General features: G+C 41.9%; 1 protein-coding gene across 2 annotated transcripts in view; it reads right to left on the minus strand.

Moving 5' to 3' along the window:
• Positions 1 to 19935, minus strand: part of RBPJ (recombination signal binding protein for immunoglobulin kappa J region) — a 165918-nt gene that overhangs the window by 15432 nt on the left and 130551 nt on the right. For both annotated transcript variants that reach the window (XM_073609116.1, XM_073609125.1), the window contains exons 4-9: positions 19573 to 19738; positions 16634 to 16808; positions 13567 to 13704; positions 11844 to 11956; positions 9054 to 9194; positions 845 to 1000 (exon numbers count right to left, since the gene is read on the minus strand). In XM_073609116.1, the coding sequence (XP_073465217.1) occupies positions 845 to 1000; positions 9054 to 9194; positions 11844 to 11956; positions 13567 to 13704; positions 16634 to 16808; positions 19573 to 19738 (889 nt within the window). The remainder of the gene's footprint in view (positions 1 to 844; positions 1001 to 9053; positions 9195 to 11843; positions 11957 to 13566; positions 13705 to 16633; positions 16809 to 19572; positions 19739 to 19935) is intronic.

The following is a 19935-nucleotide window of genomic DNA, read 5'->3' on the forward strand; positions in this document are numbered from 1 at the left end:
GTAAGCTGAACTGCTCATTGGAAGCCCACATTAAAGCTAGATTATCCCACGGTTTACAACTATAGCTGTGCCCCTTGGAGAGTTTCAATCACTTTCTGTCCTGGTGAAGCAACAGGTGGTGAAGGAAAACCTTTCCAACATGAAAACCTACAGCAAAAAAACCCTGACAGCTTCTAAACTATCCCACTCCCATTCTATAATTAAACTATCCCACTCCATCTAAAAAAAAAAAAATAAATAAATAAAATACAAAAAGTTCTGGCTGGAATTTCACTTATTATTACACATTGTGGGGCATTAATGTGCACTGCTTTAGAACAGCCTACACAGTTAAAATCTCGATCGAACAAATCAAGGTCTATGTACCATTCCCATTCAATTTTCCATCAAATTATTGCAACAGAAAAGATTCCCCCCTAAGACTCGGTTCACACAGGGGCAACTTGTCAGGTGACTTAGCCGCCTGACAAGTCACGTTCCGTTCTGTACTATGGAACCGTTCTAATAGGAACAGTTCAAGTCGCTCTGACTTAGAAAAAGGTTCCTGTACTACTTCGGGACGACTTCAGGGCGACTTGCATTGACTTCTGTACAGAAGTCATTTTGCAAGCAGCCGCTGAAGTCGTGTGCAGGTCGCCTAAGGCAGTCGCGCTGTAAGTCGTGCTGCCCCTGTGTGAACCGGGTCTAAGAGACAACAGACAGACAGAATAATACACGGTTTTGGAAAAAAGATGGGAAAAAAAACAAAAACAAAAAAAAAAAAAAAAAAAAAAAAAACACCACAAGTTGGCCTTACTATTGATTTAAGCACACGTAACAGAAGTCTAAACATAGGCTACAATACCTGCAGGCTCTCCACAACAGGTACAGGAGTCACAGGTGCATGGACTGGTCCCATGCCTTCATAGAAAGTGTATTCTGCTTTATCCGTACTAATGATTGTCCATGATGCGCCATCATTGATCATTTCTTTGTTTGGCTCTTTGGGGCATGGAGTGGCCTTTAAGTAAAATAAACAAGAAAAAAAAAAAAAAAAAAAGACTATTGAATTAAAAATGAAGCTTAAAGTGATTGTAAAAGGTAATTTTCTTTTGTAAAACAAACATGTTGTACTTACCTGCAATGTGCAATGGTATTCCACCTCTCTATTCATTCCTCTTCCGTGTGTGCCACCATAGCAAGTCACTTGCTATGGGGGCACACAGGCAGGCTCCCTCCGGGACAGTGGGGAAGGGGGAGTCAAACAAGTGGGACATTAATGTTAATGTAGAGAATGCATTAAGTTAACCACTTCAGCCCCGGACCATTATGCTGCCTAAGGACCAGAGGACTTTTTCCAATTTGGCACTGCGTCGCTTTAACTGCTAATTGCGCGGTCATGCAATGCTGTACCCAAACAAAATTTTCGTCCTTTTCATCCCACAAATAGAGCTTTCTTTTGATGGTATTTGATCACCTCTGCGGTTTTTATTTTTTGCGCTATAAAAACGGAAAAAGACCGAAAATTTTGAAAAAAAGTGATATTTCCTACTTTTTGCTCTAAAAAAAAATCCAATAAACTCAATTTTAGTCATACATTTAGGCCAAAATGTATTCGGCCACATGTCTTTGGTAAAAAAAAATGTCAATAAGCGTATATTTATTGGTTTGCGCAAAAGTTATAGAGCTAGGGTACATTTTCTGGAATTTACACAGCTTTTAGTTTATGACTGCCTATGTCATTTCTTGAGGTGCTAAAATGGCAGGGCAGTACAAAACCCCCCAAATGACCCCATTTTGGAAAGTAGACACCCCAAGGAAATTGCTGAGAGGCATGTTGAGCCCATTGAATATTAAATTTTTTTGTCCCAAGTGATTGAATGACAAAAAAAAAAAAAAGTTGTCACTAAATGATATATTGCTCACACAGGCCATGGGCATATGTGGAATTGCACCCCAAAATACATTTAGCTGCTTCTCCTGAGTACGGGGATACCACATGTGTGGGACTTTTTGGGAGCCTAGCTGCGTACGGTGCCCCAAAAACCAATCACCGCCTTCAGGATTTCTAAGGGTGTAAATTTTTGATTTCACTCTTCACTGCCTATCACAGTTTCGGAGGCCATGGAATGCCCAGGTGGCACAAAACCCCCCCAAATGACCCCATTTTGGAAAGTAGACACCCCAAGCTATTTGCTGAGAGGCATGGTGAGTATTTTGCAGCTCTCATTTGTTTTTGAAAATGAAGAAAGACAAGAAAAACATTTTTTTTTCTTTTTTCAAAACTTTGTGACAAAAATTGAGGTCTGCAAAATACTCACTATACCTCTCAGCAAATATCTTGGGGTGTCTACTTTCCAAAATAGGGTCATTTGGGGGGTTTTGTGCCACCTGGGCATTCCATGGCCTCCGAAACTGTGATAGGCAGTGAAGAGTGAAATCAAAAATTTACGCCTTTAGAAAGCCTGAAGGCGGTGCTTGGTTTTCGGGGTCCCGTACGCGGCTAGGCTCCCAAAAAGTCCCACACATGTGGTATCCCCATACTCAGGAGAAGCAACAGAATGTATTTTGGGGTGCAATTTCACATATTCCCATGGCATGTTTGAGCAATATATCATTTAGTGACAACTTTGTGCAAAAAAAAAAAAAAATTGTCTCTTTCCCGCAACTTGTGTCACAATATAAAATATTCCATGGACTCGACATGCCTCAGCAAATAGCTTGGGGTATCTACTTTCCAAAATGGGGTCATTTGGGGGGGGGGTTTTGAACTGTCCTGGCATTTTATGCACAACATTTAGAAGCTTATGTCACACATCACCCACTCTTCTAACCACTTGAAGACAAAGCCCTTTCTGACACTTTTTTTTTACATGAAAAAATTATTTTTTTTGCAAGAAAATTACTTTGAAACTCCAAACATTATATATTTTTTTTAAAGCAAATGCCCTACAGATTAAAATGGTGGGTGTTTCATTTTTTTTTTTTTTTTTCACACAGTATTTGCGCAGTGATTTTTCAAACGCATTTTTTGGGGAAAAAACACTTTTTAAAATTTTAATGCACTAAAACACACTATATTGCCCAAATGTTTGATGAAATAAAAAAGATGATCTTAGGCCGAGTACATGGATACCAAACATGACATGCTTTAAAATTGCGCACAAACGTGCAGTGGCGACAAACTAAATACATTTTTAAAAGCCTTTAAATGCCTTTACAGGTTACCACTTTAGATTTACAGAGGAGGTCTACTGCTAAAATTAATGCCCTCGATCTGACCTTCGCGGTGACACCTCACATGCATGGTGCAATTGCTGTTTACATTTGACGCCAGACCGATGCTTGCGTTCGTCTTGCGCGAGAGCAGGGGGGGACAGGGGTGCTTTTTCTTTTTTTTTTTTTTGCTTTTTTATCTTATTTTTAAACTGTTCCTTTCATTTTTTTTTTAATCATTTTTATTGTTATCTCAGGGAATGTAAAAACCCCCGTGATAGCAATAGGTAGTGACAGGTACTCTTTTTTGAAAAAATTGGGGTCTATTAGACCCTAGATCTCTCCTCTGCCCTCAAAGCATCTGACCACACCAAGATCGGTGTGATAAAATGCTTTCCCAATGGCGCTGTTTACATCCGGCGAAATCTAAGTCATGAAATGCCCGTAGCTTCCGGTTTCTAAGGCCATAGAGATGTTTGGAGCCACTCTGGTCTCTGATCAGCTCTATGGTCAGCTGGCTGAATCACCAGCTGTATTCTCAGGTTCCCTGTTGAGACAGGAGAGCCAGAGAAAAACACGGAAGACGGTGGGGGGGCATTCCCTCCCACTGCTTGTAAAAGAAGTCTAGAGGCTAATTAGCCACTAGGATTGCTTTTACATGATAGCCGACCGCTGGCTGAAAAGAATGATACCAAGATGATACCTAAACCTGCAGGCATCATTCTGGTATAACCACTCAAAGTCGTGAATGGCGTACCTGAAGACAAAAAAATGGTTAACAATAAAACACAGTAAACGGTAAAGTATAAAAAATTGCATACCTGAAAAGCAAACATGATAAAACATAATAACAATAAAACATTGCAGAATACAATAAAAAAGAGCAGAACAATAGAGAGAGAATAGAGCGAGAGAACAATAAAACGACAACTATTTTTTTTTAATATATATATATATATATATATATATATATATATATATATATATATATATATATATATATATATATATATATATATATATATATATATATTTTACACTTTTTTTGTAACTAACTTTTATAACTGTAACCGGTTCCAGGTTCGGGTCTCTCAAAATGCGATGGAATCTTGGGAGACCCTGTGAAAGTGCGTCTAGTCTATGCAATGCTGTACCCTATGCTAATACTCAACTAGTGCATGGTAGCGTTCAAAACATTCACCAATGCAAAGACCAGGATTACCAGGACAGGAGGGACAATAATAGCGGGTGTCACGCCTATACCCGCGCTTGCTGCAGACGCATCTTTTTTGGGGGGGGTTCGTTTGGTAGGGGTACTCGGGAGGACATAAAGAAAATGCCTCTCATGCAGCCGACTGCATTTGGTTGGGGATGTGAATGGGGGGGAAGTACGGGCGCTGCAGAAGTGGTGGGTTCCCAATTAGGATTGGCGAATGCAGCAGGAAGGGCATTATGGGCACGACGGGCCTGTGTTTGTCTTCTTGGTGGCAGCGGGACACTACTTGTGCTTGCCACCTCACCAGCTTGAACTGCATTTATGGGACTCGCCACGTCACCAAGTGTTACTGCAGTGCTGGTTTGACTAAGACCGGGGTGTACTAGGCCGCTGGTGCTTGCCAGTTCACCAAAACGCTACCAAAAAAACTGTTAGCGATTGCAGGGATCAGGCCTGACTCTGCGAACGCTGCAGTTATGTGTTTAGTGTTTTGTAAGTGACAGTGATCGATCGATACTGCACTTAGGTGGGCTGGGCCGGGCGGAGGGGCAAAACGTAGGTGCTAGCAGGTATCTGGGCTGATCCCGCTAACACTGCGTTTTTGGGAACCCTAAACTGCTGGGGATGCTAGTATAGATCTGATCGGATCAGATATTGATCCGTTCAGATACTATACCACTAAGGGAGGCGTATGCTGTGTGCGTGGGTGTTAGCGGTACTGGTGCTAACCTGATGCTGCTTGGGGCTGGTGCTTGTCAGTTCAACAAACCGCTACCAAAAAAACTGTTAGCGATCGCAGGGATCAGGCCTGACTCTGCGAACGCTGCAGTTATGTGTTTAGTGTTTTGTAAGTGACAGTGATCGATCGATACTGCACTTGGGTGGGCTGGGCCGGGCGGAGGAGCAAAACGCAGGTGCTAGCAGGTATCTGGGCTGATCCCGCTAACACTGCGTTTTTGGGAACCTTAAACTGCTGGGGACGCTAGTATAGATCTGATCAGATATTGATCCGTTCAGATACTATACCACTAAGGGAGGCATATGCTGCGTGCGTGGGAGTTAGCGGCACTGGCGCTAATCTGACGCTGCCTGGGGCGAAGCATTACGCCGGGCGATCAGGGGGCTAAACCTTTATTCGGTAATAAACGACGGGTGCCCTGACACTATAAAAAATAAACTAACCAGTGTCACCCGTAACGGTTATACGGTGATCAGTGGTGAAAGGGTTAACTAGGGGGCAATCAAGGGGTTAAAACATTTATTAGATAGTATATGGGGGTCCCTGACGCTATAAAACGCTGACGGCGAACCTAAATATTTACCTCCCTAACTAGCGTCACCAGCGACACTAATACAGCGATCAGAAAAATGATCGCTTAGCGACACAGGCGACAGGGGGTGATCAAGGGGTTAAAACTTTATTAGGGGGGGTTAGGGGGGTATCCTAGACCTAAAGGGGGCTAACAATAACTTCCCTACCACAGTAACTGTCACAAACTGACACCATGCAGTAATCAGAAACAAAAAAAAACTGCTTGGTGTCAGTGTGACGGGGGGGGAGAGGAGTGATTGGGGGGGGGGGGGGGTCGGGGGTGTTTTGTGTGCCTGGCATGTTCTACTGTGAGGTGTAGTGTTTGTGCACTCACATTGATGTCTTCTCTCCTCGGCGCCGGAACGGAAAATACCGAGCCGAGGAGAGATGACATGATTTCCTTTGCTGCTGTTTAGCATACAGCAGCAAAGGAATGGGGGGGGTTGATGCCCTCGGGAGGCAGATCACGTGTATGTACGTGATTCTGCCTGCCTGTGCCGCCTTGCCGACGTACATCGGCGTGAGGCGGTCCTCAAGTGGTTAAAAAAGTCCTGCCTTTAGAACCGCTTTAAAAAAAAAAAAAAAAAAAAGTGCAGGAATCAAAACATACTCACCTAGATTGTTGAAGCATCGATCTGATGCTGCAGCTGTTGGCTGCCGGCTCTATACCGAGAAAGGAGAGATTAAAGATCGCTGATCGCTCAGTTCTTGGGTCCGCTCTAAGCACAGAATGGCGATTGTCAGTCACCGCTCTGTGCTCTGCCCCTCCTGCACTCATTAAAGCACCAAACTGTGGAGGGTGCAGGAGTGGCTGGCTGGCACAGGCAGGTTGGAAGTAATGAACCAGGGAGGGGGGACCTACGGGCTACCTTGTAGTCCCTATAAACCAAAAGGATGCAAGCTATTTAAGTGTCCACAAAGGCTAACAGATCCTACCACTTACTCCACCCAGACTTGAAGTTTGTTGTGAAATAAAGAAAAGGACTTTTCTTGATCTCCATTGAAGGATGGGTCGCCCCAGAGTGAGCTCTAGTATTCTTTTGCGGAGGAAGAATAATACTCTTGCTGATGGTGTTATCCTTATTAAGGCCATCTAAGGCAGCCCGGAAGAGGCATTATTGATTGAAGGTGATACAGAGCAAACAGAGCATGTGGGCTTTACAGCCCAACACTTAAGCCAGAGTCCACATGCTGAATGATAGGAGATTTCTATGGGAGATGAGGCAGAAAACCTACAACAATCCATCTACACTAGAGCTCAAGGCTACAGGCATGAGTTTTTAACTCTCTACAACGAGGTGGTCATGTGCAATATTGATTAAATCTCTTCTTATAACCTTAGACTAATCAGAGTCTGAAAAACTATGGTCATGGTCAGGAAAAGTTGCAATTCAGGACCTGCCAGGGATAACAGCTCTAGAAAGGGCCTCCAGCTGTTTGTTAGTGGGGTCCCCAATAATGAGAGTGCCTCCTCCACTGGAATAGCAAATGCTTAGTTAAGCTGGGTTGCTGCCAGAACCACAGAATCAGCAATCATTAGTTCTATCTGGCTCATAAAGTCCTGCATGACTGCAGTGAAATATTCCCTGGATAGAATGCAGAAAATGGGCATGCCCGACAGAGCTAGGGCAAACTCTGATGATGGTATAGACTCTAGAAAATGGCAAAATTCCAAGCCGACAGTGTCAGGAATCTCATGATTCGTTTGCGGGGTGTGGGACAGAGGCATCCAGTACAGTAGAACTACCCTCCCCCACCTCTACAGTAAGACATGTTGCACTGCAAGGCAGAAGGAAATATAGCTCAGGGTATGAGGCAAGGTTTCAGATATTCCCACAGCTGAGTGCAGGTGTAGGGTTAGGTGAGTGAAGATGACCAAGAAGCAGTAGGAATTGACCAAGGATTGGAGTTCCACGTGGCTCTTGCAGGGCGCTGCACCAGCGGGAAAGTACTTCCTCAATGTTGAATGCTTGAAAAAGAATATAAAGCTCTTGGAACACTCAATGTCGTCAGAGTTTAGGGTGCGCAGTCCAAATAACCAAAGAGAGAGACTGTCACAGCTCTGGACCTGAAAAGTGCTCTGCAGCTAACTTTTATCAGTACACTTAGGTCTGAAAAGAAACAAAATGCAGAACTCAGTGCCCTGTAAAGTCTGTGTCCACAACAAGCTCCAGATATAGTACTCCAAAGTCAAGCTGAGAAAAGGCTGGCCTGAATAGCTGCATATTCTGTGCAGCAGCAATGTAGCAGCAATCTTGATTGAAAAGAAAAAATAACTAGCAAAAAAAGGGTTAGACTTTTTTCAGGAAAGAGAAGGTGTCCATCCTCCAAGTAGCAATAAGTAAGGCTCGTTAGGAGTAGGAGGGGCTATCCTGGGCTCTCCTAGTTTGTCAATGTCCTCCTGTAGGCGACAGTATTAGACTTCCTGTGTTCCTCAATGGACAAAAGGAATGAAGGTTTTGTCTCACTCAGAGGGCATAAAGAATTTGTTTCTTTGAGGTTTGTGCATATAACAACTTAATTGGTACTTGTTTAGATTGCCAAAAGAGCTTTTAGATGTAGTTTCAATTATGCTTTAATTTGGTTCAAGCTTTATTACATTTCATAGAGAATGCTACTGCAATGGAAATGGGATACCCACTGGCTGCCTATTTGGGCTGTGGAGATGGACTGGTTATAAACAGGTCTTAAATCATTTGATACCATGCCTCTCCCGCAAATTGTCAGTAAGAAGGGTGATATTAGGTGCTAAATGGTAGAAAACTTCACATGGGCAACATGCGGACCTTCCTCAAAAATTGTATAAAGGTGGTCCTGGAAGCTTGCATTTTTAATGACTTATGTTAGCCAATAAAAAATATCACTTAAACTTTAAACATTCTTCATTGACTGATGGCTTCAACGGTATAAGACTATTGAATGACCTTAAAAAAATAAAATAGTTTAGCAGCCAGTATACTGGTTTGAAAACTCACAGAGGCCATACATGTAACAAAAATTGACGAATCGTAGACTTCATTGTTTAAAAGGGATTGCTTAAAACAACCAAGAAAATGCAGATTTGGTTAAATTTGATCCTTTTCTGCCAAGATCGACAGATTACGTTTCTATAAAAATGAGATTGTGGTTTGAATTACTGATTAAGTGCAACCGATTTCTATAAAATACTATTTTTTTTTTTTTTTTTTTTTTAATATTTGCTCTATTGAATGATCATATCATGTATAATTAGTATTAGACAATCAAAATGAAACTAAATAAAGTAACGCCCACCCAAACATCCTTGTGGTACGCCAAAGTCAGAAAAATATCAGTATGAATAACACTCACTTGAAACTGGATTATTCGTTCCTGAGAAAGGCACAAGTACATTCTCTCTGTATCCTTCAGGTAGAATGCACATTTATGGAGCTGGGAAACTGGATCATCTGCATCTAACAATGCGGTCTGTTTATCCACCTTCCTGATGATCTGAAAATGAACACAAAGAACTTACAGTCTAAACCATTCAGAGATCTGATTTGCAAATTTGTTTTTCCCATCAGATAAAGCTTAGAGTAAAAGTCACAGCTTTGATTTCCAAATTGTCAAGTTGATTTAAATTGTCAGTATTATCAAGATACTCCAAAGACATGCTGGTAGGTTAATTGGATCCTGTCTAAATTGTCCCTAGTATGTATGAATGCGAGTTAGGGACCTTAGATTGTAAGCTCCTTGAGGGTAGGGACTGATGTGAATGTACAATGTATATGTAAAGCGCTGCGTAAATTGACGGCGCTATATAAGTACCTGAAATAAATAAATAATGGATTTACTAAAATTAGGGAGTGCAAAATCCAGTGCAGCTGTGCATGGTAGCCAATTAGCTTTGTCAACTTAAAGTGATATTAAAAAGAGAAGTACAGCCAAAGCTTGTTTGGCTGTACTTCTGTGGATCACAGGAGTGCAGTTCGTTTTGCACCCCTGTGACCCATTTTCAGCAGAGAGTGGGCTGAAGTCCGCTCTCTGCCGACATCACAGAGTCAGTCCAGGCTTGGGCGTCATGACTAGAGAGTCGGGATCCACCCAGATCCCTGGACCAGCACCAGCGAACTGCTGAGAGCCTGAGTCGGCTGCCCCCGCCTCCTCCACTGCCCAACGCTCCAGTGAGGAGGGAACAGAGCAGAGAGCTGCGAGAACCAAGCGAACGGCGGTGTTCGATCGCTTGTTCTTCAGTGTTAAGAGGTGCCGGGGGACCGATGCTGCATCCACCTAGGTAAGTATGAATAAAAAAAAATAAAAAAAACCCATTCTTCTCTTTTAAATTTTAAAGTCTTTTTTTTTTTTTTAAATATAACAATCATGTCATACTTACCTGCTCTGTGTAGTGGTTTTGCACAGAGAAACTCAGATCCTCCTCTTCTCAGGTCCCTCTTCGGTGCTCCTGGCCCCTCCCTCCTGTTGAGTGCCCCCATAGCAAGCAGCCTGCTATGGGGGCGCCTGAGCCAAACTGCAGCTCTGTGTCCACTCACACACTTAGCCGCACCCCGGCCCCCTCTCTCTCCTCATTGACTCACCGACTGACAGCAGCAGGAGCCAATGGTGCTTCGCTGCTGTCTCAGCCAATGAGGAGGGAGAGCCCTGGAGAGCGGAGTCTCTCATGCAACAACGCTGGATTGAGATGGGGCTCAGGTAAATATTAGGGGGGCTGCTGCACACAGAAGGTTTTCATCTTAACCTTCCCGGCGGTAATCCTGAGGGTGGCTTGGGGTTAATTTTCAGTACCAAAAGCGGTAACCCAATGCGCCACTCGGGATTACACTGTAGTGTTACTTACCTTGTCCCTGCAATCCCCGATGCCGGTGTTCCATCAGATTAGGCGACCTGTCATAGCCTGGAAGTGACGTTTCATCGCCGCCATCTTGCTACACCTCGCACTCGTCCACAGTACAGATACAGTGAGAAGGCGACAAGCAGACATCTTATTGCACCCACCGGAGTTTTGCATTTCACTGTTATTTGTAACAAACTGAGCTTAAATACTAAAATACAGTATTTAGAAATACGCGACACTGTTTTGATGTTGACTTGATGCTGATCTCAGAGGTTTGCTGATCTGACAGAACACCACTGCTTTTATAATTCAACATTAAAACAGTCTGATGGGTTTGAAAATACAGTATTTCACTATATATGCTCCGTTTACTGGTAAACATAAGAGTGAAATGCAAATTTTGAGGTCAAAAGCCATTTTAGACTAGAAAACAGCGACAGTGAATTAGAATCACTTGCAGAATTGAGCAATAGTGATTCGTTTGGACAAATTTCAGTGTTTTTTTTTTATTACATTAGTGATATAAAATTATTATTATATTATTTTTAATAATTATTTATAATTTATGATTTCATGTTTCAAACTTTATCATACCCGGGATGTCTACTAGACTCTTGTGTGGACAGTAGTTGGTACTGCGTTTTTTTTTTTTTAAATAGTTTTTATTTGTTTTGATAGAAAGTAGTTTACAGGATCAGATAGTACAATTGTATCCATTTGTTTGGACAGATTTAATTGAGTTGTTCCTAAGAATTACAGGCCTACAATTTAAAACAACTAAATTTCCATGCAAAACAATGTACAACTTTGACATTCAAAAATACTGACATAATCAGACTGCCAGGGAGGTTAATGCATTGAATACATTAAGAAAAAAATCTTCTGCCTTTACAACCACTTTAAGCTTTGATATAAAAATAAATAATAAAAAAAAAAAAAAAAAGCTTAGAAGCTGACTGGTCTCTATGAAGAACTGCACCAGATTTTGCACTCTCGGGTTTTAGTAAATTAACCCCAAAGTGTTATCTGTGCTTAAAATTAGTGAGTTTTCAACATCAGAAGGCGAAACTCTGGGCTACTTTTAAATAAAGTTTACCACTACGAAAGCCTTGCACTGAGAACTACTACTGAATTCTGAGCACTGAAGGCCATCTTATTGCACTTGTGTTCTGTATGCTACTAGCTTCATTATCTGTTACGCTTGGATGAGCAATGGAGCAGTAAAAAATGTTAATCCCTTCACGCCTTCCCAGTCCAATAAAAGGAAATAAACATTCTTATGCTTAAAAGAATTATAAATAACTCACCAGCCTTGGGAGTGCCATGCCAGTAACTGAACAAACAAGTTTCACTGTCTGTCCATAATGAATGTAACCATCCCGCACAGTGAACTCCTCTCCTTCTGACTCTTCATCGTCCACTAGAGGAATCATAACAGCAAGAGATGCAAATGAGAGGGTGCTGTTAGTGAAAGGTTATTAATCTATATTGATCACACATAAGGATATAGATTACCATTTTACATGTTAAACCATTTTATTTGCATTTATACAACTTAAACATTCACTTAAGTCACCAATTCCTAGGAAACCAATAGGCTGAATGTTGGCTCAGCCTAAAACAGGACTGCCACCACTGGGGCACAAGAACATGACATACTGCAGTCTGATTCAAAATCTAAAACTGTTGATTTAGAGGCGGAGTTCATATTTTGAAAAAAAAAAAAAAAAAAAAAAAAAGCTTGCCTGGAAAGCATTGCACCAGTGATCAGTAGATCATGGGTGCAATATCAGGCTCCTGAAGACTCCAAGTTTAGCTGTCTGCCCATATCTCCCATGTGGACAGTTACTGAAGAGTACAAAGAGCAATTAACTACAAGAGCACTCACCAGCACCCTCACAGTTCATTGAGAACTACAAGCCATCTGCCACGATGGCAGACAGTACTTGTAGTCCATTCATTCACAGATTGCTGTGAATAAATTACATGGCTGCGTGTGCAGAGCTTTGCACAGCCGAGCTATTTTTAAATTCTGATAGTTGTGCAGGGAGAAGAACCCCTGCCCGCTGTCAGAGGATAACGAGGGTGAAGGGGGACTGCTGGAGCAGGTTACATGTCACACCCTATATATAGGTGTAACATGCTCCCAAAAGGTAATCTTATTTAAAGCTTGAACTGAAAATAAAATGTACATTAGAGCAGGATTTCAAGCACCCCGCTTTCCTGAAGAGCATCAGTGAGGAAGTCAGGTCCTATGGAAATGTATTTTCTCAAAGAACTAAAAAAACATTTTCTTAGGATAGAGTGGGGGGAAGGATTAGAACTGCTGGGTTTTACTGCTATCCATGGAGCCATTAAAGGTATTTTCCTCTCACTTACGGCAAGGACCATTTTACAAGACAGGAAATGAGGGAAATCTGCAAAAGGGGACACAGACTGCAATTAAAAAAAAAAAAAAAAAAAAGCATTTTTATTTCTGTCTGATTTGTTGTTGGAGAGTTCTCACTTCCTGTCTGGTGAAAAAGTTGTCACTGGTGCAGTCAAGTAAGGAGAAACCCCTCAATCATAGCTCCGGGTAGCTGTAAATAACTGATTCTTCCACAATCGAACAAAAATCAAAGTGTATGTCCAAATAAAAAAAGGTTTCCATGAAACAGTATAAAATGCTGCACACTACAGTTGTCTACTGTAATGTGCCAGAAGGTCTGTGAAGCAACTGACTGTAGAGTTTAGGGTTTTTTTTATAACCTTTGGTTGAGAAAAGCAAGACAACACCAAAGCACATTGGAAACAATGCTCCTACGGGATAAAGCTGTTCAGATACCTTTCTCAGAATCTGTAAAAAGCTCCAAATGAAAATGAAGGCCAACACACCCACCCCCAGTGTTACCATCCATTGAAAAAACACACTTGGTCTACTCACAAAAGGTATGCTCCATGGCTTCTCAACATTACTAAAGTATGTACCCCTTTAGAAAAGTTAGTGCTGGTCACCCCCCTGAGTACAATCATACTTAACAACTGACTTACAGAGATGGATGTAAAACGCGCCCCACTGCTGCGAACTTGCATGAAAGTTTCCACCTTCTACGTGCAAATACCTCGTACTCACAGTCTGTGAGCGCAGACGGTTAAATAGTGCCACTTTTGTCCCTGATGCAATACATACTGAAACAGAGACAATACCCAGGTTAGCAAAACATCCAGTGAGTGGTATGATAGTACCAAATAGTATACACAACATGCAGAATATTCTGAACTGGGATGCTGAACAAATCTATTTTACTGCGGATGGCTGATGTCACGTGACCATTTCCACTGAGGAAGAGCGCAGTGAGGCCCCTTTCACACATTTTGGCCGTTTTTCATCCGACGGATGAAAAACTGACATCAATGCATCTGTATGGAGAAATGGATGTAAAAGGATGAGGATTTAGTTTACATCCGCGTCCGTCAACATTCATTTTTTGAAATGAATCAAAGCTCTATTTATCTTCCAATAAAAAAACAGATCTGAAGAAAAACAGATGTAAACTGACAATCTATTTTTGCATTGGTAGTGGATGTAAAAAGAAAAAAAAAAAAAAAAAAACAAAAACTGATGAGCAGCTGATGAAAAAACGGGTGAAAACGTCATCTGTTTTTTCTTTGAAAAACGTGACTGAACTGATGAAATGAACGGTCTTGCATGTGTGTAAGGGGCCTTAGCGGTTTCACCGCCTAAAATGCTGGGTGAACCATTGGTTGTATTCAAAGCTATTGCAAATTTATAGAGGAAGTAAAGGTCATCTGCTTACATTAAGTACACCTATAAGGCAGGGGTAAGCAACATCGGCCCTCCAGCTGTGGAGCAACTACAAATCCCATCATGCCTCTAGGAGTCATGCCTGTGATGGTCAGGGTCTTGCAAGGTCTCATGGGACTTGTAGCTTCACCACAGCTGGAGGGCCGAGGTTGCCTACCCCTGCTATAAGGCTTACCTTATAGGTAATGAAAATATCTCCTAAACGTGTCCCTTCTGAGCTCTGCAGTAAACGCCGACTCCCGCACACATGCACGGGCGTGACAACGCGGCTCCAGCCACTCTCAGTGCTGAAGCGCGCGAACCAGGAAGAAATTTCAGGAAAAGTCAGCCGGCTCAGCGGTGTGCGATGCATACTAGCTCATTGTGTCTTTGACATACTTTTTTTTTTTTTTTTTAAAACAGGGTTTACTATCTCTTTAAGGGTGCTTTCACACTGGGGCGATTCCGGTGTCTTGCCGAGAAAGTTCCCTCGGCGGATAAGTTCCCCCCTGTACGGCGCAGCGCCTGCGCAGTACGAACTACTGTCAGCCGCCGGAGATAGCCGAAGCTCAAACTTTTCAATTAGCTGTACACGGCGCCTGCGCCCTAGGTCCAGGTTCCTTCCCCACCATCCAAGTGGACCTAGAGGGGGAATCAAAAGAGCCGAGCGAAGCGAGGCCGTGCCCGAAGCGCGGCGAGCGAAGCGAGGCCGCGAGGGGCCCTCTTACAGGCGCCGTGTACAGCCGATTTTCAGCTATTCTCCTTCGGCTATTTCCGCTGGATCCGCCTGCACAGTAGAGGGGGGTCCTTATCCGCCGAGCGGAACTTTCTCGGCAGAACACCGGCGTTAGCGGTAAAGCGTCACTACTTTTAGCGACGCTTTACTGCTGTTATTGTGGTGCTTATCGAAAAAAGTGCCTGTGTTGCGGCTCTGCCGAAACACTTTTCAGGCGCTTCGGCAAAGCAAGGATTAAAAGCGCCTGTGTTGCGGCTCTGCCGAAGCGCTTTGCAGAAGCTTTGGCAGCATTGCCCATTCAATTCAATGGGCAGGGCGTTTTGGGAGTGGTGTGTATGCTGCTCCTGCACCGCCCCAAAGATGCTGCTGCTAGCAGGACTTTTTCCAGTCCTGCAAGCGCACTGCCCCAGCTCTCGGGCTTTCACATTGGGCAGGCATGAGAGGCACTTTTCAGGTGCTTTACAGGTGCTATTTTTAGCGCTAAAACGCCTGAAAAGTGCACCAGTGTGAAAGGGGTTTAAATGCAATATCTGTATGCAATTCCGACCAAGCATGGGAACAATTTTTTAGATGCTCATTTGTATCTTTTTCAGAAGAATGTTTGTCCACCCCAAATCCTGTTAGGCTAAATGCAGTAGGTAAAACTCCATTCATCACAGGTCACCATAAGGAATCCAGCCCCTGCTATCTGACACTTCTAACACGCGCGGGACACACACACTGTGGTTTCTCCTGCCTGCTACAACACAGTAGCGATTTCAGGGCTGGTAGGGGCCATATATCCAACACAACTGTGATCCGCGTTTCATTTTTGAATGACAAGGTCATTTTAAAGAGATACAGCTAAGCTAGAATTCATGACCACGTTCTCCGCTCTCACCCCAAATTCTTACAGACTTTATTGCTTATATAACCTCCAATTAATGTTCCCAAAAACTTGAAAAGCCACCAATGACATGTGCTCTGACACAAAGGAAACAGGAACAGTGCAAAGGAAAAAAAACGTGCAAAGGAAGGCCATTAGCATTCTCTCATGCTAAATACCTTGCCAAAATCTAGAGAAAAATAAAGTTCCCAAGCAGAAAGGTGCACTAAAAAGGTTACCAAAAATGAAAATATTGCAGAATATACAGCCTCATGCTACATAACTACACTCCATTTCATGCTGAATAAACTAAATAGAAAATAAAATTAAATAGAAAACCATCTTTAGATAGATTTTTACTCCAAAAGCATTTTATTAAAGTAAATTTGATAAAAAAAAAATTAAAAAAAACAAATTTAAATCAAATAAATCCGATTTAAAAAAAAAATCTAATTTAAAAAAAAAAAAAAAAAAAATCACTGATTTATAGCCACCCTGGTAAGCATCATCAAAAGTTGTATCATGTGAAAACGTTGTCTCAATTACCCAAAAACAATTGGATAATTAAAAAATGAAAAAAGTATAGCTCTCCTCAGCAACAGACTGCAGAAATACAAAGGATATCAAATTTTCAGATTCATTTCACACCCTGCTGCTTGCCTGACTTACATACTTGATAAATCTGATTAGAAAAATGTGAACATATACTTACGGTCTGCATTTTTCAGTGACTGCTTCTTTTTAGATGGCTTGGAGATGACCTTGATCCGTTTGCTTAGGAATACGCCAATGTCATCACTATTCCCATAAAACATTTTCACTGATAACATGAAGTGCTTTCTCTTGTCTGAGTCAGATATGTACAAGGTTTTGGCAGTGCAATAGTTCTGTGGATACAGAAAGTACAGCTTAAATAAACAGCTACCTCTTCACATGCAACCCTCTGGACAAACCTAAGGAAAGTGTTCAAACTGAACGTCTTCAGCCATTTTTTTTCCCCATTTCTGGTTTTAAAAGCGCGTTAAAGGGTAACTTCACTTTAGTGGGGAAAAAAAAATAATAAAAAAAAATATATATCTATTATTATATTATATACACAAACACACACACACAGTATCTCACAAAAGTGAGTACACCCCTCACGTTTGTAAATGTTTTATTATATCTTTTCATGTGACAACACTGAAGAAATGACACTTTGCTACAATGTAAAGTACTGAGTGTACAGCTTGTATAACAGTGTAAATTTGTTGTCCCCTCAAAATAACTCAACACACAGACATTAATGTCTAAACCGCTGGCAACAAAAAAGTGAGTACACCCCTAAGTGAGAATGTCCAAATTGGGCCCAAAGTGTCAATATTTTGTGTGGCCACCATTATTTTCCATTTCCCTGCCTTAACCCCCTTGGGCATGGAGTTCACCAGAGCTTCACAGGTTGCCACTGGAGTCCTCTTCCACTCCTCTATGACAACATCACAGAGCTGGTGGATGTTAGAGACCTTGAGCTCCTCCATCTTCCATTTGAGGATGCCCCACAGATGCTCAATGGGGTTTAGGTCTGGAGACATGCTTGGCCGGTCCATCACCTTTACCCTCAGCTTCTTTAGCAAGGCAGTGATCATCTTGGAAGGGCGTTTGGGGTCATTATGTTGGTATACTGCCCTGCAGCCCAGTCTCTGAGGGAAGGGGATCATGCTCTGCTTCAGTATGTCACAGTACATGTTGGTATTCATGGTTCCCTCAATGAACTATAGCTCCCCAGCGACGGCAGCACTCATGCAGCCCCAGACCATGACACTCCCACCACCATGCTTGATTGTAGGCAAGACACACTTGTCTTTGTACTCCTCACCTGGTTCCCGCCACACACGCTTGACACCATCTGAACCAAATAAGTTTATCTTCAGACCACAGGACATGGTTCCAGTAATCCAGGTCCTTAGTCGCTTGTCTTGAGCAAACTGTTTCTTGAGCATCATCTTTAGAAGAGGCTTCCTTCTGGGACAACAGCCATGCAGACCAATTTGATGCGGTGTATGGTCTGAGCACTGACAGGCCGACTCCCCCACCCCTTTAACCTCTGCAACAATGCTGGCAGCTCTCATACGTCTATTTCCCAAAGACAACCTCTGGATATGACGCTGAGCACTTGCACTCAACTTCTTTGGTCGATCATGTCGAGGCCTGTTCTTAGTGGAATCTGTCCTATTAAACTTCTGTATGGTCTTGGCCACCATGCTGCAGCTCAGTTTCAGGGTCTTGGAAATCTTTTTATAGGCTATCTTTATGTAGAGCAACAATTCTTTATTTCAGATCCTCAGAGAGTTCTTTGCCATAAGGTGCCATGTTGAACTTCCATGAGAGAGTGAGAGCGATAACACCAAATTTAACACACATGCTCCCCATTCACACCTGACACCTTGTAACACAAACAAGTCACAGCGAGTCATGAGCCCAATTTGGACATTTTCATTTAGGGGTGTACTCACTTTTGTTGCCAGCAGTTTAGACATTAACAGCTGTGTGTTGAGTTAGAGGAGACAGCAAATTTACACTGTTATACAAGATTATATTACACAGATAGATAGAATATATATATATATATATATATATATATATATATATATATATATATATATATATATATATATATATATATATATATATATATATATATATATATATATATATATATATATATATATATATCTCTATACCTATCTATACCTATACCCATCTATATCTATATATAGCTATATCTATCTACATATCTATCTATCTATAATTAGTGTATACAATTGCTACACAAGTCATATTGCATTTGAATGTTATTAAAAATGACCCTGCCTTTCAATCTGCAGCGCTGTCATTTTCTGTAAAGTGCAATATGGCTACCTGGAGGCGTTCTGTACAAAGATGATTGTACAGAACTCTAACCACAAATGTAATTTCCTGCTTGTGTGATTGGCTTACTGATTTTCCCAGAAGTCTACTCTGAGATACAAGTCAGATTTTGAGCATCCCCTGCAATAAAAATGTCAGGATAAAAAGGTAGGAATCTGCAACAAAGTTTGTTAAAAACCTTGCAATGAGTTAGCTGTACTAGCTATGTGATGTTAGTACAGCGATTCCCCCGCTAAGCTATCTGACAGGGGCATCAACCCCCTCCCCAGAACACATCGGTCAGCTGACCAGTGGAGTGCTGATCGGATGGCAATCAGCAGCTGTTTTCCCTGCATGCTGGTTTCGACAGAAGCTGGACTTTGGGCTGGCTCGTCAAACAGGCTGCTGTACACATGGTTTCTGTTGAACCAGATGATATTCGGTCTGTGTGTTTCAGGCTTAAAACTGCTAAGTGAGAGAGGGGCATCCTGTGAAAACAATGGTGAAGTGAACTACAAGATCTGCAATGGTGATAAGGACATATGCTGCAGTCTGAATTTATTTTATTTTATCAAGGCAGTAACCATGACTGTCCCACAGCATTTTATGCCATATGGCACATTATAATTCCCAATTATCAGTTAATATGGATTGATCAGCATGAACGAATCTTCTGGCACTCCTCCCTTTATATTCACAACTCTTCATTTAATTTCTGTTTAAAGTGCTGTTGATGACTGGTAAGGCACGGCATTAAGCACTCACCTTTCCTTCCAGGTTAAGCTGCTGCATTTCTTGCTCACTGTTCCCAATGCCAATAAAGGCACAGGGCTGAGACTCCTGTTCTGAACAGCCATCCCTTTCCATTTGTTCTTTCTTTTTCTTCCATCCACTACCCATGAGATAAACACAAGGAGGAGGGCAGAAAAACCTGCAATCAGGAAAAAAAAAAAAAAAAAAAAAAAGACAGCTAAGCAAGGCAGACTATCACTGTTATACATTTGGACATTGTTCTTCTTTTCAAACAATCAACTTCTAAATCTGTTCAAGTAACCAGAGATAAAGCATACCATACCACACAGACTTCTGGGTATTATATATAAAGCTAGGTGCAAGGCATAAAGTGAT

This window comes from Aquarana catesbeiana, linkage group LG01 (assembly GCF_042186555.1).
Source record: "Aquarana catesbeiana isolate 2022-GZ linkage group LG01, ASM4218655v1, whole genome shotgun sequence".
Taxonomy (NCBI): Eukaryota; Metazoa; Chordata; class Amphibia; order Anura; family Ranidae; genus Aquarana; species Aquarana catesbeiana.